The sequence below is a fragment of the Saccoglossus kowalevskii genome, chromosome 19, assembly GCF_978046115.1.
Source record: "Saccoglossus kowalevskii chromosome 19, keSacKowa6.1, whole genome shotgun sequence".
Taxonomy (NCBI): domain Eukaryota; kingdom Metazoa; phylum Hemichordata; class Enteropneusta; family Harrimaniidae; genus Saccoglossus; species Saccoglossus kowalevskii.
The window spans coordinates 22,139,712-22,162,501 of record NC_140659.1 but is presented as its reverse complement, the minus strand read 5'-3'; the positions used below and the strand labels follow the sequence as shown (position 1 = coordinate 22,162,501).

Here is a 22,790-nt window from a genome sequence, read left to right as displayed (position 1 = left end):
CTTCTACAATAACACTGGGACGTCCATTGATTTGAGTTATTCTAATATGCTTGTTAATTTTTTGAATTATTATTGTATTTATTATTAAATTATTATTTTTTTCCGGGCAGTTTATTTTTATTTGTGGAATGTATGTTTTTTCCTCCTGTCAGCTGACCATTACCAACTCTGTTGTGGCGACGGGAACTATACCACGCGTAAACTATTTTGTACCAAATAAGCAATGGTTTCATTTTGTTCATTTGTGGCCTTGTGTAAAAGATGGACTAGATTTTTGTCTCTATTTGTGTATGTATATCATTGCATTGACTTATATTGGTGCTCGTCAGTCTAAATTGGTCCAACACCAATTATGTAATTTTGAATTGGTTAAAGACCCGAAAGGGCCACCTTTAGATTCGAGAAATAGACTTTTTATTTTATAACGAAAATGAAACAATGATACTTAAAGGGGCGTATTCATTACCAACCAATCAGATTTACTTTTTATGGGATTCTCTATACTTTGCACCATTCACAACTCTTATATCAATAGGTTGGTATATTGTATCAACACAACTTCCGCCAACTTGACGTTATTCTTGTCGCATTTCTTCTTTCATGTGTAAGATTTGTTTTTTTCTCGCATACTGGTTGTATTATAAATATAGTTGTTTCTGATATACTAATACCATAGTAATGATGGCTCACTAGTGTTAAGTTTGTTAGTGATTGGATGGTCATATTGCAAGTTCATATAGATGACACTCTTTCAGCCACAACATCAAACAATGCAGTTGAATATATTATTCGACAATACCATACATTAATCCCTATGGTATACCATTAAAATAAATAAATAAAAATACAATCATGCCAAAGCTACATTTTATTGAGTCATTGAATATAATAAAATCTGATAGGTTAAGTTTAAATCGAAATATCTTATATTTTCACATATAAGTAAAATATTAACATTTATTCCTAAATTTCTACCGTGAACAAGTTGTTGTCTCGTCTTGCCAGATATTGCTAGTCACATCTATAACATCAACACACAAAAAAGATTAACTTTAATAAGTTTGTAGAACTTTGGAACACAGGTTACCATTATAACATGATTAATTTATGTTCATGGAGCATCATATTGAAAAAAAAAATAAACAAACAACTTACTTTTTTTCTCTCACTTTCCAGCTTTCAGTAAACCCAACATCGTTTTTTGCAATACTGCCATCAAGTTTTTGAAAGTCATTGAGAGCATTACCGTCAGCATTGCCCATCAAACCGCACAGCTTGCCACGATAAAATGAGCCATAGAAAGATACACTTAATGCATGTTTTCTTAGAGTCCAATCAAGAGTGAATGTCGTCTTCCTTGAAGTGAAGTTCATTGTAATCTTCTTATCTTCTACATGGATGGTTATAGCGTGTGCTGCAGTCACTTGCCCGCCAGTACGTCCCTGTTGGTATATGTTTAGCATGTTGGTGAGGTCACGGATTATATAAAGAAATTAGATTCAACTAAATTTGGTTTGCACCACCATCATAATACAACATATTGTATCTTACTGTAGTTATGTCCAGTCCATCAACATTTGCGTACTGATCGCCAAAAGTTAGGTTGAAAGCGACAATTCTTGTGCTGACTTTATCAGATGTGCTATGTTTTCTAGGTTCAAACTTTGCAGTGACTTCGAAACGAGAGTCGTCGGTGCAGTCTTTGAATAGATTGTACCAGCATGTGCCTTGGAATATATATGGGCGTCCGTCGAATGTTCTCATTTGCATAATACCATGCGCACCGTGCCCTGATAAAACAATAATGTATCTAAAGATTCTGTACATAACAATGTAAAAACAATCAAAGAAAAAAACAATATTGCTATCTTGAGAATGCTCATGTGAACTAAGTTGTAATTATACATATTTGTATTAAACTTATGATACCATTACTCAGAATAAAAGTATAAAACAAAAAATATAAATTCACCACACATTCACTGCAATATTTAGTCAAAGTGATCGGAGGTTACTTAAGGGCAAACAATATTGCTCCAAATAATTTTGGTCAAAAAGAATGACCCGGATTAATATTTCATATTTGTATTGCCATGAATACAAAACTAAAATAGTTATAGTATTGAGAAGAGATAAAGCACCATACTCACAGTATTCGCAAACAGCATGGCCTAGTACCCAATTACAAGGAATTACATTCCATAACCCATTGGATTCTCTATCAAATATAATTGAACAGTTTAGCATATACATGTAAAAAGCAATGCTGGACTATTTCTAAAGTGAGGGCAGATTTCTTAAAAAAATGCAAGGACAGGGAAACTTTTTTTAGTGGGTAGGGTACTCACATAAAAAAATCAATCAGAGTTAGCAAAACAGCCTTTAGGGCAGGGGTATAATAAAACACGCATAGGGGGAAATAACATCTGCTTAATGTAGACAGCCGTCGTGTGCTATCAATAAATAATGCGAGTAACCAACTGATCTGCTGTGTGGTTAATGTATTCAAGAAGCCCATAGAAGCCAATGACTAGATGAATTACGCCACCAATCAGCACTGTGAATATTCACCCGGGGTATTCACAAACATTGTACTGCAACCAGTGTAAGTGAGGAATAGAGTTCATAACAGTTGTCATTACTATGAATGTACAAAGTTGATGTTACACCTCGGAAATTTTGGCAAATTTTCTCATTATTTCAAAAGAAACTGATTCAGGAAAGTTGGCGGTAGGGGAGTAGCCAAAAAAGGTTTTTTTAATGAGTCAGGGGAAAGATGAATTTGGTCAGCAGAAGAGAAGGAGATTTTTTCAGGTGGAGGGTAGTTTATGAACAGCTTTTAATTTCCCCCATTTTCCTTTATATTAATTAGCATACTTCAAAAGGCCCAGGGAATTGACTGTTTCAATTTATTGCTCGTTGGCTGCACCTGATGATAGTGAATTCTAATTAAGGCAATGTGCTGTTGAATACACATTGAAATACAATAAGTTTCATTGCGTGTTTTTTTTCCGCACTTAGTTTGATTTCGCATTACATATAATTTCATATTTAACATGTGAATTCCTTTACCGCATCTCTGTGCAGTCCTCAATCATATTATAACCATTTGGCTCGTTGGCATCCCAGTTACTGTATTCAGGGATTCTATTGCATGTGCGGTAAGTAAATGTTCCATCGTGGTGTATGTCGGTAATACCAAGCCAATAATTACCTAATGAAGAACGAAACATAGAAAGTAAAACAAAATCACAAATACCAAAATCAATAAAAATGTAATATTTTTTGATTATCGACCAGACTCTATATATTTAAAATAAAATAAGTACCTGACACATTTAATGCTTGTATTGCATCGTTTTCAGACTCGGTGTGGGGTTCAGCAAGCACGAGATCTCTATTTTCACATTCTTTTTTTGCCTCATACCAGGACATCGGGCCATTTACAACTACATATGCGGTTGGTGATGGATCTGAACAACCAACATGAATAGTATGGTAATAGTAACAATAATGCAATAATCCGGTTTTTGTACAATATGGACTATAATTTGCCCATTGAAAGTACAGTTACTACTTGTAACCGCGGATATTTGACGTTCAACGGTACTTGGTTCTACCGAAGTTTGAGACGCGATGGTGTATCATGTACGGCGACCAACACGGCGACCTCAGTCCCAACATCTGACCTGGTTACATTTTTGGTATAACCAAAGTTCTGTGACAGTATGCCTGACAAGTTTTGTCGTTGTTCTTTGGGTAATTTGGGTAATGATGCTGTAAGATCGGATTTTTTGTGACATGTACATGATATGCCTTGTCTCAACTTCGGCCGAAAGAAAGACTTTGCACACCGTCGCTCTAATAATGTAACAATGGTGTACACTCGACACAAATCTGCAGCTTTCAAAATTACCTTCATCATCTCCTGTAATTTATTTACCCATAATGGGGAATTACAAAACCATAGATCGTCGTCGAATTCTGCGTTGTCCCGTGTTCTTTGAAATAGGTGGCAATTACCCGGGTGCAATTTCACTGCAATTTTGTCAGCTAGAATTCGAACGCCGCTACGGGACATTGGTTGTTATTGGTGGCATACATTTTTGCCTGTGACTCGTAGTGTTTTGCTTTTTTTGTCCTCTCATCTCATCTAGTTGGTAACCATTTAAACTTAAAGATCATGTTTTCTTTGTTGGAAATTCGCAATCGAATTAAATATCTTTAATTATGAATAAAATATAATAGAACCGTCAATTGCAATTTATTGTTTATAAAAACAATGTCATTTTACACTCACAGCTATTTAAACATTTAAGTATAGATTACTTCTTGGCCTAGTTGTCCTTTTGAGAATATCTCCGTATGACGAAATTTGTAATTAGTGCTATAATAATTTTCCTTACTAGCTTGAGACAGCACTGTTAGGGATTGGGACATCTAAATGAACATATGATGTTCGCCCAGTAGTAGATTTTCTTGTATTACACCCAACAACACCCAAGACAAACTAAAAATAAGAACCAATAATAAACAGTGCGTGCAAAATTGAGCGTGCTAAAAACTACACCCACAATAATAAAAATTAAAGACGCAAGCGGCCTCATCGGGGCCCAGACTTTCAAGCATGTATATTGCATAAATAATGAAGTCACTGGATTGCCAATAGGGTGGTTTGAATGATCTGTTAGATGATGACAAAATAACATGCAGATAGTTCAATGTATTTACCTGTTTTGGTTATCAAAATATGCTTTTCAGAATAATAATGAGCCACGTGGTAATGTCTATTAATGAGGTTACATAATCATAAATAGTATTCTCTTATGTTTGATGCCTTCATTATGACACTGATTGCATGTCTCGTTCCGCAACAGTGTTTCAGTTATGACAGTTATGCATATTAATGAGTTCACATGACCTTATATGGTCATCAGTTATTTTAGTCAAATGTTTTGTTTGACGTCATCATAATTCAGAAGGTTGCAACTTCCTCACTGCAACAGCGCTTAAGATATATCAGTTATGCATGTTAATGAGGTTAGAAGCCCCCACCCCATTGGTGCATAGCCACACGAACTAGCCATGTGACATTCATGGAAAAGAATGTATTTAAAGAGTAGAATACACGTACAAAATGTTATTCCAATCGGACCAATACAACACATGTAATTTAATAATTTATGTTTGCACATTATCCAAGATGTCGGCAAAATCATGTGACTGATCAAAATTATATTATTTTTATCATTTGGAGCTATGCCCAGACATATTATTGATGAAAACATCTAGTAGGTCGGTTAAAGCAGAGTTAGGAAACAAATGCCCAAACATTTGGTAATTTTTACATAAAATCAAAGATGGCGGCCAAACCACGTGACTCGTCGAAAATATTTTCTAATATGTAGTAATGTTCAGGCATGTTATATTCAAAATTAGCAGTTAATTGGTTGATTCATCTCTGAGAAACAAATGCCTAAACTTTTTGGTCAATTTTGCCTAAAATCCAAGATGGCGGCCAAACCATGTCATTGATCTAAAATCTTTTTTAGGTTTCTGAATTAGGTTGATATAGAGATGCCATGCAGCAATATTGAAGATAATCCCTCATGTGTGGCATGAGTAAAAAATTACTTCCTATTTAGAAGAAATCCTAAATAGTGGCCAAACTATGTGATCAATCATAATAAAATTTTCAAACATATATAGAAGCTAAGTACTAAATATGAGAACATGTTACTCGGCGGTTCTGAAGAAGAAGATTGTTAAGTGTTTTTTGCCGTTTTTAGGAAAAACTAAATGGTGGGAAAGTCACCTGACCGCTGAGGTTTTTATTGCTGATATCTATAACACATGAGCTGTACTATATACCATAAACAAATCTAGATGCCTATCCGCTCAGAAAGTGGTCAAGCAGCCAATATCTCTGTTTCTCGTTTCCGCGCGCATCATTTTGAACTGTGCGCCTCGAACGTTTTTTTTCCTTCTAAAGCATTTCAAAATGCGCTTGTACCCGCACTTGTCTCAAATTTCTCCCATTTTAGCTCAGTATTAAAAAAAATCGTCGCATTTTAAAATTTCCATGAAACGCGAAACAGAGAATTTTTTTTACCTGGCCTTAACAGTTTTATTGCTAGAATAATATAGAGATCCGGTAGTTTAATAGTTTGGACAACATGTCTGCTGAATTACCTATATGCTAACAAGGCAGACACAATATAACTCATGAAGTATATACCATGCTATATTCGAAAACAAATGATCTTACATGCACAAGTTCCAATTTAGCTTGTCATTTTCAAAAACCGCCTGGTTTTTTTAAATTTAAGTGCTCTCAGACTATACAAACTTCGTTGGAACACACATTTGAATTATTTTCAACAAATCATGAAGACTGATTCACTAACTCATATGGCAACTCTTGTCAACCAAAATATTCATACTTACCATTCCTCTTTCCCAAAAACTGAAAAAAAATCGAATATAAATATTTTTCAATACCACATAGATGATAGTTATTACGTAGCCATTTTAACTCCACACGCGCTCAAGTCAACTTCACTCACCATTCAGAAAACAGTGTTATTCACTTAATACTATTTATATAACACTAACAGTGTAATATCATGAATGTATTAACAGGAGGAGTTACAACTGGTTTAAGTTCTAGGGTTTCATGATTATTATAATGTTGGTTAATGCTTGTTAATTTAGAAAACAAAAAATTATCTACAGATAAGGTGCATTACCATACTGTAGGACGGGAATTTTTCGCGCGAAAGCAAATTTCGACCAATTAGCTCATTTTATTATTCGCGTTCTTCAATCTACAGACACATTATTTCAACTTTGACCTTTCATTTATGCGTAATTATCAATAAATTTAAAAAAGAATCTTAACAAAATAGAACAAGGAGCATTTATTATTCAATGTATGTTACTAATTCACACATTAAAAACGAATGTCCGAAGATTATCGCTATTAATACTGCAGCTCACACTCAGCAGCCATTTTGCCAAGTAAAAAATGCAGAAAACATTGGATCGGTATTTAGACACTGTTATCATTTCGTATGTGACATCGACACACCAGAAGCTGCGGTTACCCGAAAAAACTCTGGCAATATTTCATATATTCAGAGCACATCGATGTGAAGATTTTTTTGAATAAAAAAACTACACGATAACAACATCGCCACTGTGTTTGTTCCAGCCTGTTGTACCGATCGGCTGCAACCCCTTGAATCTTGCCGTCAACAAACGTTTCAAGGACTCGCTGAAATTTAGCTTTCATTCGTGGTACACTGACCGTATTTTGAAGGAACTGTTGATATTTCCGATGTCAGTATTACGGTTGTACTTGGAGAGCCCGCGACGCCTGGATAATGGCAAAAGATGTACCTAGATGTACACATGGACACATAAACATGTCATAACAATGACATTCTTTCTAGAGGCATAGCACAAGTAACATTACTCTTATTCCCGTAAAATACCGCATAACAATCGAGAAAAAAAGACACCCCATCCTTGGTTACGAGGAATGTAAATGGTAGCGTCGGAAATGGTCATGGAAATCAAAATACGTTTACAGACAAGAGGATCAACTCGACTAGAAACAAAGGGAATTTATTAGGATTAAACATGTTGTAACTCCTTCTGTTTATACCTCCATGATAATATATATGTTATTTATATTTATTTCAACAAGAAAATGCGATCAGCAATGTGCAAACAATATAATGTTGTTTCAATTGAAGTATGGTGCTTTTCAAGCGTTCATTTATATTTCAGTTTTGTAGAGTTGAAATGGACTTGAACATCCACACGAAGTAGAAATCAACTTGAAAATAATGTCATATTTAAGTGAATGACTAGTGTAGGCTGTATATTGTGCTTAATGTGAATCACAATGTGATCAGATATATCGTTGCCATATATAAATGTGTCTGTAATAATATAATATCACGATACAACACATTTTATTCACAAATAACATCTTACTTGTTTTACTTACTTATTAATATTGGAAAAGCGCTTTAAAATCTGTGGCGAAATTATTGTCAAATACACGAACTTACAAATTTACATGACCTTTTATGAAACCGATTAAAGGTAATTGATTTCATATGTTTAAAGTTTATATCTTCCTGCATGATACGAAATAGACTATACAGTCAGTCTAAAAATTAAATTACATCAGTCAACTTCGTATACTTACTTGAGTGATGCCTAATTTTATATGTCAAAGTAATTTCATTTATAACATGATCTTGATCCTAAATATATATTTTAATCGTACAACATGACAGTGAACTGACCAATAACGCAATATCTATCAAAATGACTTGCATACTTAAAGTGTTGTTTTTTTTCATAGGGGTCAATGATAAAGTAAAGTGAATACATTAATGAAATTATTTATTCATATAATATTAAAAAAGACAACACTCTTACATGTCAAAAAATAGAAAATTAACAGTGATAAATTGGAGTAATGAAAGAAAATAAAAGGGGAAAAGTGAAAAAAAAGGTTCAATCCTTTTGTTTTATAAAATGTTGGATGACATTAATTTACACGACTACACGGTAAGTGAACTTATAAAATTAACTTACAAATCTCCTTCAATAACTTGCAGTACTTTGCCACATTTTGTTTCGAACTTATTTTCAGTTAAAACATATTTTTTCAATGTTAATTTGGTTTCTGATTATTAATTTAAAAAGGGGTTCTTTTTCAGTACTTCAAAGATAATATTTGAACATGTGATTACATTTGTGTAATGAATTCCAAAATCTGTATACGAGAACAAATGTTCCAATTTTTTTCTCATTTTGACAATATTTACACAAACTATCTGTTTATTTTTGTGTAAGAATAAATTTGTACCATGCAACATTTTAAACTGAAAAATCCAAACCAACCTGTGAAAACCCATTGTTTACAACACAACTCTTAATATCATTATAAAATATATTTACCCAACGTTTAAATGAATCACCAAAATTAAACAAAGTCAATGCCTTATTTATAAAGTTCCATTCTAAAGTATCGTAAGCTTTAGAAAAGTCTACAAACATGATTGTCCCTAGGTGCTTATACTCCTCACAATAATCGATAAATTCAGAAATAAGCCTTATATTATCCATAATTTTCCTCCCCGAAATAACAGCTGATTGATCTGCGAGGATAATCGTGGGCAAAATATTCTCATAACGTTTTGCAATGCACCTACTTGCTAGCTTATAATCACTATTTAATAAAGAAACTGGTCTTCAATTGCCTAGCTGATCGATGAAGCTAGTATTTATCTGGCTTTGGCAATAAGGTAATGACTGCCCGTTTTTGTGTGTTTGACATCATGCCTTCTTTATAACCATAATTGAGTGAAGCAACCAGGGCGTCTCCAATATACCCCCCCAAATAAAATTTAGGGAGTAGACCATCGCTACCTGGAGTCTTATTTTGAGAGGATTTTTTAAGTACAGCAAATATTTCCTCCTTAAGGTAGAGATGCAGTTTACCTGACAGGTATTTTAATTAGTTAATTAGGAAACCAAGATGACATCCCTTGTCCACAAAACTATATATTTTCGGAAAGCTTATTGTATGAATTTTAAAATTTTAAAGTTTTATTTTTTTATGGACACTGTAATTGAAATATGCACAAAAAAACTAAACCATGATTCTGTTTCCTGTCAAAATTGGTTTATGGGTACATCTGTTTACTGTGAAGAAAGTGCCGTCTTGAAAACAGTCTACCAGTTGTCAATTTTGCAGGGCAGCAGCTCAAATTTCACTACTTCAAGTTTATGCATAAATTAACACCCACGCTAGTTGTCTGTACGATTGTTGCTAATTTGTAGATAATTGCTAATTTGCATAACAATTCACTCAATGAGAAGTTTGCTAATGCTCATAATTAAAATGGATGTAACAGTTTCAAATTTAAATGTATTATCGTTTTGTTAAAAGTTAAATATAGTGTATAATATGGAGATCCCGTCTTTTTTTCTTTTTTTCACCATATTTCTTTTTTATTATTTATGTACAGCCTTGCTAAATCTTGCTAAGCATTCAAAAGAGAGAATGTTTGCACCTGTTATGTATATTTTCAAATCGTTTTTTGAGTATTTTTCACTATTCACAATTCTACAATCGTTTAACAGTCGATAGCCAAGACTGTTTGGATAATAACAAGCAAAAAAAAAAATTCACTCTCAAGTGCCCACGAACCTGCATCTCTACCCTAATAAGTGGGCTCTCACACTGTATTGCAATCTCATTTGATAGAGTACGAATATTTTCCTTTACGAATAATAACTTATCATTCTCACTAAATTCTAAATTGTTTTTTTATGCATAGAGCTCATTGTAATACCTATTAATTTCCTTTAAACTATCTTTTTCACTGATTAAATATTTATTCCTTATTTCAACTCAATAATTGACTTTTTTGAATAATTGTGTTTCTTCTCTAAATTCAAAAATAATGTTGTACTTTTCTCACTATTTTCAAACAATTAAACCTTTGACCTTACAATTGTACCTCTGATATTATTATCAATAATAACATCTGATTCTTGCTGTTTAATCTCGTATTTGGCCAATACCATCTCATCGAAATTTTTTCTGACAAATTCTGTAATTCAAGCATTGGTTCCAGTTCCTTATTTCGTCTCTCTTCTGCTTTCCTTTTTGAAAATTCAACTATCGCTTCTATAATTTTAAACTTTAAAAACTAGAGATCAGTATATTAATCATTTCAGAATATGAGCTATCGCTTTATACGTCACAATTGAGCTTCCAAAAACCAGGTCCCCTAACCTGTTTTTACCAATTTTGTAAATTATTAAAATTGCCTCATGGTCTGATTTAGTAAAAACATGATGTCAAACTCTTTAATATTTCTAAATACAGCAACGAAGAACTACCCCCTCGCCAAGTAAACCTATAAATGTATACAGTTCCCGCCTGAAAGTATTTCTCAGTTCTGGCATATTACCTTTTTTAACCATTACTGGATCAAGAGTCGAAGTCTTTATTTGAAGAAAAGACTAAAAAAGGAACCACACAAAACCGAACTCTACAACGACGATGACAAACACAGAAATCCCAAATGTCAAAAAATAAGCACGTGTATTGAACAACGACGGCAACCATTGTCGACCTAGCCACATCCCTCGCACAAAGGTTACACAAACCACATTGCATAGTGGGCAGATGCTATATATAACAAAACTGAACAAAAAATAAAGAGTGAAAGGAGTCATAAGTCACGCATACCTGGCTTTAAAAATGTTAATTAGTTCAGGGTGTGCTGTTTAGAATTACAGTCAATTTCGAAAACAATGAAAAGCATTCATGAAAAAAAACTTGTTTGTGGCAGCACATATTTGATCCATTCATGAACATCTCGTACATTGGTAAACTCACATACCTTCTTTGTATGCAGAATACATAATTGAATGAAACTTCTTTTTAGTTTTGTAGTCAGTTGGGCACAAGTCCGTTTTAATAAACACAGTAGAATCCTTGAAAGCCACCCGCGAATTTGTTATGAAACTCCTTCGTTTCTCTCAAAGCGAAAATGTTGCAGCGATATGTCTAGGTTTAGCTTTCATTACTATAATTCACGAGTTGCCTTGGCTGGAACACGGTGTGCGTTATTAATAAGAATGTCCGACATTTTGAGTTGATCTTCAATCTTGTTTTGGGATTACCACAAAAACGTAAATTAAAACCATGCGTATATCTATCTTTTCTGTCGCTGTTTCCATTATTCTCATTCTTTGTAGTTGCACTTCCTGGTTGGTATCATGATTTATATTTCAGCTTAATATTGGTTGCCATGGCATCTGCTGATAAGGGTTAAATAACGAGGCCAGTCAGCTTAATAGTGGTTGCCATGACATCTACTGATAAAGGTTAAATTACTGATAAAGGTTAATGATGAGGCCTGATGGCGGAACTAGTCGAGACCAGCCAGACCAGAACTGTCTGAGTGAAAACAGGGAGCCGCAACAAATATCAAGTCGCGTTGTGCCCGACTTCGTAAGATGCCCGAAGAACAATTACGTTATTTTCGCGCCGGGCTACGGAATGACATCAAGAGTCAGGTGATTGCGCATCAGCCTCAAACGATTGATGAAGCACGACAAAGGGCTCGACTGAGTGAAATAGTTTGCAATATGCAAGAAGAAGAAAAGAAAAAGAATGGCGCAGATTTATCAGCGATTGAACTCAGTGTGGAAAGGTTAGCACGGAAAACTGAACAATTATTACAACAACATCGACCGCAATACGTATACAACCCGCCGTAGTTCGAGGGACCCAGAATGAATGAGGGCCAGACCATTGGTACAACAAGCCTAGCATACCAGGGTAGGAAATTCAATACAATTCCGATTTGTAGCATTTGTAATAAGCAGGGTCATTCTGCAGCCGGCTGTTACAGCTGTGAAAATTATTTCAGTGGTAATTGTTATAATTGTGGCAAAAGAGGTCATATTGCAAAAGAATTTTGGGGAAGGGCACGAAAAAGGGATTTGAGAGATATAATTTGTTATAGTTGTGGGGTTAAGGGCCATATTGCTAGAAATTGTGACAACGAAAAACAGGGAGACAATTTAAACGCAAAAAGTCTATTTTAGGAAGGGCGGAAAATAGACCAACTAGCCATGGGAAAAAAATGGTAGAAAGCCCTCTTTTGTGTTCAATATATTTTGTGTTTCAACCGATATATATATATAGTAGTTTGATTAAGGTGAAAGTAGATGATAGATACGTTTGGGCATTGGTAGACACGGGAGCAGAAATTTCGGTTATTTCAAAAAGTTTCATGCGAAATTTTCCAAGCTTGAGAAATCGTAAAATATATCCCCCCTTTCGAAGTTCAGCGCATACTGTGAACGGTCAGATAATTCCGCTCAGAGGTCGGATCTATGTCAGGACAGAAATAGCGGATCAAAAAGTAACAATTCCTTTTCACATTATTGACTATACGAAAAGTAATGTGATAATTGGATAACAGATTTTCTTGCGGAACATAAAGCAGTTATTGATTTCTCAGCATGAAAGTTTCACTTGAGACCAAGGTCACCAATATGGACACAGAGTAGTATCACGATCCCTCCCAGAACACAGCAAATTATAAATTGTAAAACTCGGTCACATTATCCAAATGGCGTAATTGCAGAAACTAGATGCGTGAATAATTTATCTACGGTTATTGACTGCAAAAGGCATTTTTTAAATACATAAGAATAAGGTGCCAATTAGAATAATGAATCCATTTGACACAGAAATTCAAATTACCTGAGGCATTAGGGTTGGAATGAAACAATGTTTGACCCCGGATACTGGCATAATTGACGTTGGCTCAGAGAGAGAACTCTTAAATTTGAATGAGTTTAAGTATGATAATTACCCTAGTGAAACTGTACACCCTTTTAATGTTGACATGGCGGGGGCTGATTTAGACTCTGGACAAAAAGAAACATTAAAGAAATTCTTAAATATGAATTTGCAGAGATTGCCAGTCATATGGGCCACACAAAAATAATACAACATAAAATTAGATTGATGGGCGACCCCGACCCAATTAGTTGTCGACCATACAGAGTTACTCCTCAAAAAAAGTCGGAAATTGAAAAACAAATTAATGATATGTTGTGTGAAGATATAATTTCCCCTTCTGTGACAGAATGGAGTTTTCCAGTTGTCTTGGTTACGAAGCCTGGGGGTCCTTACAGATGCTGTGTCGACTATAGGAAACTAAACGCAATCACGAAACTAGAGCCATATCCATTACCCTTAATTGTAGATTGTTTTGACTCCTTAGGGATAGCCAAACCCAAATATTTTTCGACGCTTGATTTAAAAAGTGGATATTTCCAATTAGACCTACATCCAGATACTCATGAACTCACTACATTTACGACCCATGCTGGAAATTATCAATTAAACCGATGTCCAATGGGAGTTGCTAGGAGTGGACATTCATTTCAATGGCTCATGAATATTGTGCTTAGAAGATTAAATTGGAAGAGTTGTTTAGTTTATTTAGATGATATAATCGTGTTTTCCGATACTTTTGAGAAACATTTGGAGGACCTAAATCAAATATTTCGAAGGTTAAGAAAGGCTAACTTAAAACTGAAGTTACCGAAATGTAAATTTGCGTGTAAGGAAGTAAAGTATTTAGGCCATGTAATAAGTAAGGACGGTATCAGAGCAGATCCCGATAAATGTACAGCTATAAGGGATTTCCCCATTCCACATGACATAAGACGTTTGAGAGGATTCTTAGGTATTTATTATAAATAATAGGTAATTATTATAAAAAGTTAGTGTTCCAATATGCGAAAATAGCGAGGCCTTTGAACGCGATGACTAGTAAAAATATAACGTTTGAATGGACAGAAGAATGTCAACGGGCATTCGAACAGCTGAAAGAGGCGCTAACAAATCCACCTATATTGGCATACCCCAATTTCGAGAAACCATTTATATTAAGTTGTGACGCCACTGGGCAAGCCATCAGGTTTATTTTATCGCAATTGCAAGACGGACGTGAGAGAGTTATTGCATATGGCGGGCGGGCGTTAACCCCAGCAGAGCGTAATTATCCTATAACACAATTAGAGGCTTTGGCCATAGTGGTAGGTATTAAATATTTTGACCCGTTCTTAAGGCACGGAAAGTTCAAAGTAATAACGGACCATTCAAGTTTAAAGTATATAATCGGGTTAGTAAGGCCCAAGGGCCGAATTGGAAGGTGGGTCATCGCGTTACAACAGTATGATTTTGAAATCGTACATAGGCCCGGTAAGATTCACCAAAACGCTGATGCATTGTCTAGACGTACCTATGAGGGGCCCCAAACGCCTACAGAATTAGAGGAAGATGATGGTTTAATTGGAATAATATCTTTAGTAACTGATAAAGCCCAACCAGAAATTAATAATGAAAGACCAGTAGACGTACATTGCGAAGGGAATATGGTCGGTGGAACGCCTGAAGACACAGGCTGGTGCAACGTTAGTGAAATGCAACGAGCCGACCCAGAAATAAGCCAAATAATAGATTATTTAACAAACGGGACCCTACCACCTGAACTGCGCAAAGCACGAATATTGGCATATACTAGAGACGAATATTTTATGGAAAATGAAAAAATATATCACCTCTGGTTCCCCAAGGGTAGGTTTAGTAAAGATCAGGATTGTGTAAAACAGTCATCCCACATAAATTAAGAAATTGCGTTTTAGAACAATTTCACAATGAAGTGACGGCGGGTCATTTTGGGTTTGCAAAAACCTATGCTTCAATCAGACAGCGTTATTATTGGCCAAAAATGGCCTCTGAAATCCACAGTTGGGTGTATACGTGTGTAGATTGCGCCACTGGGAAATTTCCTAAACTATGCTCCAAGGCCTCCTTAATACCGTTAAAAATAGAAGCCCCTTGGCATAGGGTCGGAGTTGATTTTATTGGACCCATACATAAAACTCGAGCGGGAAATCGATATATTATCGTATTTACTGATTATTTCACGAAATGGGCTGAGGCTTTTGCGATATGAGTGCTCGAACAACAGCTAGAATTCTATTTGATGAAATTATATGCAGGTACGGAGCACCAAGATGTCTCTTATCAGACAGGGGTCAACATTTCTTGTCGGAAGTAATCAGGGCGACCTGCCAAATGTTTGGAATCAGCAAAGCAAACACGACACCATATAACCCACAATGTAACGCGAATACAGAACGTTTTAATCAAACATTAATTCAAATATTAAGTATGTTTTGCGACTCTAGACAGGAAGATTGGGATGTATTTATACCGGCCGCGTTATTTGCGTATAGAGTAACCAAACAGGAAACGATTCAAGAAACGCCGTTTTACTTAACATATGGGAGACGGGCGACGTTGCCAATAGATACAGTATTGATAGAACCAGAACAAGGGAATAAATACTACGAGGTTATGCAGAATTACTGAAAGAAAAAAATAAAAGTTGCCCATGAGACTGCTTTGAAATGCATTGAAGCTAATCAAGGAAGAATGAAATATTATTTTGACCGGTGAGTGAAGGAGAGTACTTTCCAAGTTGGGGATATTGTTTATTTGTATACACCTAAAGCAACATCGGGGTTGAGTAAAAAAATCACGTTTGAAAAAGTATCTCCCGTGAACTTCCGATTGCAACGCGTGTGTGATGGAAAAATATTTAATAATATAGTGCATGTGAATATATTAAAACACGGGGCATTACGTGAATGACGTGAAAATAGTTAGGGAAACCCCTGAATTTGAAGTTGTGAATACTGATGGGAGGAATACGGAAATGCAAATTGAACCCCCATCCACTCAAACGGGAATTACTGAAGAAATTGTTCCTAATTTAGATGATATACCTGAAGGAGAAAATTATTCTGAAGGGCCCAGAGACACAGAGATGAACAGTAAGAATAGCGGATATTTTGGTATCGAAAAAATTATTAAGGGACGACTAGGGAATGGTAGGAAAGAATATCTTATTAAATGGGTAGGTTACCCAAAAGATCAAAATTCTTAGGAATGCTATGAAAATTTACACGAACAAGCGAGATTATTTTTAGAAAACCATCCGATACCCCTTATGGGGTCGACAAAGGCGAATAAGAGAAAGCGGAAGAAGTTGATTAATAGTTCAGAAGTATATTAAAAAGAGATTAGTGTGTGATAAGACGAATGTTATTTAGACCCTGGGACGCACGTCATTCATTACTAACAATAATACTTAACGAGTTCATTCAAGCGAGATCGTTTCTCAATAAGCGTGGAGAGAATCCACGATAAAACCCATGATTAAGTTACAAGGAGAGTGGGCGGCGCTAAGTAGTGGTGTGATACCCGCATTTTAACTGCGTACGACTTTGATGTTGGGGTCACACCTTCAGTTAGATGCCGGGTGGTGACGCTGTGGACATTTTGATGAGAACATTGGAAACGTTTTAGGTGGGTACTTAATTCTACCATTCGATTGCAGATTGAGAAATGACCACGGATTTATCATTTATCATGTATCATATCCCTTTCTTTTCATTTCATTACTAATTTTATAGTGCGTCTCCCGAGAAATTGATGTCAAGATGAGAATAGCATTGATATTTATTAGTGTATTACTGGTCGTATGATGGAAACCATCTGTGCAGACGAGAGATTATGTTCTGCGCCCCAATTATGGAGAATTGTTTGAACAAGTAGCGAACATCGATAACAGTTTAACTTACTGGCACCATACGTTCGCAATACCTTATTTAGATATTCCTACGATGAGTGTGAACGGGTCATTATGTTCAAACGTAACAGTTCACCTCATTCCAAAGTTTTGTGAGGAATACGGGGAAATTTTGAAATTAATTGAGCAACAGAATAAATTTTATATGTATCACATTTCGAGGGACGAGTGGGCGATTCGTGTGTTATTCCCAAAAATAGAGAGACAAGATTTGGGCGATGAATGACAGAAGAGGGGATTATTAGACTTTGTAGGGAAAGTATCGAAATCTTTATTTGGAACGGCCACGTCCAACGACGTAAATATTTTGAGATGACATGTAGCGGCACTGGAAAGTTCCACCGAAGTTATGACAGATCAAATTGTTGCATACGAAGATGATTTAAATTCATATATTTTCACAACGAATAAGAGAATAGAAAATGCTTTGAATGGGATTAAGGAAAATCATGAGGCCATTTATTCGATCGTATCTAGTTTATCGCAATGGAGAGAGCGCTTGAACAACATGGAACTCAATCAAAGAGGCATTAGAAAAAGAATTAAATTATGAACGGCGATCCACACATGTAATGTTTCGATATGCTGTCCAACGGCTGCAAGCGTTACAGTTACTTGAAAGGGAGACACAACGTAGGGTGGGTTCAATTGACGTGTTATTACAAGAAAGGTTGCCTTTGCAGTTGGTCGGACCAAGTGGATGCTTTAAGGGCGATGCGGAATAAAGTACAAAAGAAATATCCTAATTTTGATATAGCATATACAAATTTGAATTATTATTACCATAATGCGAGAGTGACATTTCGGCGTACAGACAAAAATGTGTACATAAAGGTTAGAATCCCCATTACAATAAAAAACGACATATTCAAGGTGTATAAGGTGATAGTCATGCCTATGCCCCTCCCTTATGACTTAGGTGATAAGCCTCAGCGTGTTGACAATAATACAACAAAGAACGGGCGCACGAAGGTGACGTCAGTTGCAGAGTATTTTGGGGTTAATGAAGATGAAACTTCCTATATTGAAATGAGTACGGACCAAATTCCGTTTTGTAGTGGTCTGTCAGTAAATGATTGCCCTCTGTAATTACCATGATAAATATGCGTAAGTCGTCGTGTACGAAGGACTTGTTCTATGATAATAAAGAAGAAATCCATAATACATGTAAAATAGATTTAATAATTAATCCTGTATACGACCCGAAGATTCTTGAAATCGGACAGGGGAATATTTTAGTGAATAGCAATGATACAAAATGGTTGATAGAATGCAGGGATAGAAGCCCAGAGCCTATTGAAGGTTGTACAATGTGTATAATTAAATTGCCATGTGGATGCGCTATACAATCAGACAATTTTTATATACCACCGTTTCTGACTAGTTGCACAGAAGATGAGGCCCCCATGTTTCTGCATCCGGTAAATTTGCCATTCTTAATACCCTTTTATGACCCAGATGACTTGATAGAAATTACAGGAGAGTCAATGTACGAGAATCCGTGGCGAGTACAACTGCCTAACATAACCATTAGCAGGGGAAATTTGGATGAAATTGTACACGAAATTCTGACGCCCGTTTGGTAGTGGACTTAAACAGGACGGCAGATTTATTAACAAACCAATTCATTATTCTATGGCGGACAAATTATTTCGTGACACAATTGATGAAACTCCTGCTTTACCGTTTTAGAGGTCAAAACTATTACTATGATTGGAACCATTCTGGCTATTATATGTACATGGTCGCTGATTCTGTCGGTATATACAATTTGTAAGGTGAGAACTTTGAGTATATTGGTTGCAACCATTCCCAGGGCCCGGGCTAAGACGTTATATTTGCCAGTAGACGAGTTAATTACGGACCATCCCTTGCGAGATTTGAAGAGTTCCGTGATCCAACTTCGAAACAAAACCTTAATTTTAATTTTAGTGTGTTTAGGATTCTTATTGATATTGGCAATTATTCGGTTGTGTAAATGTTATCGTAACCGCTCTATAATGTATCGTGCACCTTAATTGCATTTTTAATTAATTTTAGAGATATCAAATGACAAGCTGTATGCCTTGGTAAATGTCATGACCCTGTACGTGTCTCCGAGTCATTTGGCCTTTGCAAAGCGACCCGTAATCAAGAATGTAACCATTGAACGAGGCATAATTACGTCTGTGTTAAGTATTGGATGGGATGATTTGAAATACAAACTACATGACGAGGAGCGTGTGATTCTTTTGCCCAAGGCCGTTAAAGTACCAAAATGGACAGATAGTGTGTGCACAGCTGTAGAAGGTATAGGGAATCATTACTGATTGCTAGTGGGTCTATCTGAAATATATACCGAGATTCCCAGAGATATTACTGGTATGCATTAGATAGGTAACCAAATGCTGAATATTTGGGTACCAAGTGAAGTGCTGGCACCTCTCCTTGATAGAGTAGAACATTCGAAAATATAATTAATGTATTTAGAATTATAATCTTTTTGTTTGAATATATAACCATTGTATTCTAGAATCATAACAGTTGTGTTTAAATTTATAACTTTTTATTTGAAATTATAGTCATCATATGTAATCATTGTTTTTACTCATTTGAAACTATACATTTTGTTATATTAGTGTGTATTTTATTTGCATAACGATTGTTGATGTATTTGACGTGTGAAATATAAATGTGACGACATCTTTGATAAGGGAACATCATGCTCGGAGAGCATAAGCAGAATTTGAAAAGGGGTTGTATCATAATTTATATTTCAGCTTAATAGTGGTTGCCATGGCATCTGCTGATAAGGGTTAAATAACGAGGCCAGTCGGCTTAATAGTGGTTGCCATGACATCTACTGATAAAGGTTAAATTACTGATAAAGGTTAATGATGAGGCCTGATGGCCGAACTAGTCGAGACCAGCCGACACATCTCATGAGTTTGCAATTTTGATTTTATGCGGTACTTTGGTCGTAACCCAAAACTGATGATGTTTGCGATTTTAAACTTATGCAGTGTCTTTGTGGAATGTTATTGCAAGACTATTAAAACCCATAAATATAAACTGACGTTGACAATATGATAGTGGTTTTCCTAATATAGTGACGATTAATCAATTGTATTATGATGCGTAAAACTTTCATGTGATTGGCTGTTTGTTTGAAGGCAAGGCCTTAAAGTATCTTATACTGTGTTGTAATTGGCTAATGGTTGACAAGTAATAAAAAGTGATTTTAAGCTGTCTCGGGGAGAAAGCGAGAGTCAAGCGAAGAATCGAATGGACATGAACTGAGCTTGTGTGTGTTTTTGTGAGTCTAGCGTGGAGAACAATCGAATCCCGGTTACCTAAGTGAAAGGTTTCTGTCACACGCAATGTAATATTACCGTAATTGGTATAGTACAGGTGTGATGGTTCAAATACCAAAATGGCAACAGTAACAGAAGACTTCCCTGGCGGCGATGATAAAATATGCACACGGAGCCAACAGATGAGGTTTCAACTGGTACTGGTATTATTATACTCTGCAAACATCAGGTACAATAACGCGGTAAAACTCCACTACTCCAATGACTAGATACTTAAACTCCAATACAATTCAACGAGATCTCCGATCTGATCTCAGTGCTGAACAACTCCCCTATATATACCCACACTGTCTATAAATAGACCATTACATCAGCATACATAATGAGTCTGGAACTTACTACAAATTTCTAGAATGTTCCATTACCTTCTATTGCCTCCTACAGTGTTCTATTACCTATTCAACCAGTTTCTAAAAATTCCACCCAGACACAGTACGGTTCTAGAACATTCTCAGTCACACGGAAGTGGTGAACAAGTCGTATGCGACAGTTTAGAAACATCAAAAATACCTATCACATTGGTCTCTGCTTCGTCCATTTTATTTTCCAATGCATTAATCTGTGTTCTATTGTTTCTGTTGTCATTGCTGAGGAAATCGAAAGATTTATCATACGTGGCACATTTCGATTCAATACCGTCCATTTTTTTCAAATAGCATATGTTGTTCATTCAAAATAGACAAAACACGTGTTGATACATCTTTTTGCTCTAGCGGTGGTAGTCATTCTTCGATAACGGATGTGACGGTTGAGAGTTAGAACTTACCGTTTGCTGAGTAACTACTATCCTTTCTTTCTGGCTTCCACTGCGAGTTCTCGAAGCCATTATTATTACAAAACACACAGAAAGTATAGATGAGAACTGTCCTATTACTTGTAGACAGATATGAACACCTTTAAAAACTCCGTTATATGAAATGGTTGCGCCAGTTCAAAGAGGCGATGTGACACACTGCTCACTCCACCACGTCAGTGCCAGAGCGTAGTATTATTTTACGGAAAAGGAAAAAAACATGGTCAGCCCGATTGTGAGTAAACTTACCTCTTTGGTGGATGCTTGAGTTAAACTGATAACCGTAAGGATCACTAATATGTGTAACATCGCTGCCGATTTTCCTGCAATAGTCTGTTGTGTGAGAGTATCAACGGTAAAACTGATGGACAGAGAAACCTTCTGACGAGTGTTTTTTTAAATATAATCCCTTAATTTGGAAGCCTTTCTATTGGTGGAAAGCAATATAGCATAGGCAAGTGATTTAATCCTCACATGTATGTTTTCATACATATAATTTGAATGTTGGTGACTAGCTGTAGAGACACACTATTATGGTGCAAAAATTCAAACAACGCAAGACAAAAATTCACCTAATAGACAGTTATAGCGGTGATATGTTACTGATGGTGCCATTGGCAGTGTTGAGGTCTGAGAATGATTGTATAAATGTCGACAATGTTAGAGATGTGTCAGTCATTAAATAGGATGAATACGACACATTTGTTTTGATATAAGATACAATGCGTGAACAAACATTGTAATTATTAATGCAAGGCTGACACTAGCATGACATGTGGCCTTTCCAACCCCTGCTCGCCGAACGACAATGGAAACAAAAATCGAGAATGTGAAATATATTTTCTTACATACAAAATAGGAAATACACATACCATACTCAATGACGACGCAATGTACACAAACTAGCGCCTTTGATATTTTACTCACAAACCTATCTATGTGATTATTATTGAAAGGATTATCTTTCCATGTATCACCTGTTTATTGCTGGCCAAACAAAGGCGCTGTTGATGGAAACACGTACGAAAATAAAAATAAATAAATAAAAATCTGTGTTGATGCACGCTGTGACACTGTACACCATCATGAGAATGCTTCATTATTTTTTGTAAAAAGTTAAGAAGCTCAATAACCAGTCGCGCCAGTTCGTGTCAATGTGGACACTGATGCATTCGTAAACTATTCGTGAACTCGTCAACTTGTCGTGAACTGGTAGTGAGCAGTACGCGAGCCTCCCAGTTCGTGTGTCGTCAGATATACTTATTAATTAAGGCGTGCCGCGTTGTAATGAACCATATTTTAGGTGTTGTTGGTGCAAAAAATTACATTTTTTTTAGTTGTTAGGCACTTCATGCT

The 22,790-nt window shown here is 35.8% G+C and overlaps 1 protein-coding gene across 1 annotated transcript; it reads right to left on the bottom strand.

The window, feature by feature from the left end:
* Positions 1 to 763: 763 nt before the first annotated feature.
* LOC102801222 (von Willebrand factor-like) lies at positions 764 to 22,432 on the bottom strand. Its single transcript, XM_006812738.3, has 9 exons — positions 22,307 to 22,432; positions 21,684 to 21,767; positions 6,448 to 6,466; positions 3,330 to 3,473; positions 3,073 to 3,214; positions 2,151 to 2,218; positions 1,552 to 1,790; positions 1,156 to 1,442; positions 764 to 1,021 (listed from the first exon to the last, which is right to left on the bottom strand). The coding sequence occupies exons 1-9, from the start codon at positions 22,307 to 22,309 to the stop codon at positions 1,012 to 1,014; spliced, it is 996 nt and encodes a 331-aa protein (XP_006812801.2). The 5' UTR covers positions 22,310 to 22,432; the 3' UTR covers positions 764 to 1,011.
* Positions 22,433 to 22,790: the final 358 nt, after the last annotated feature.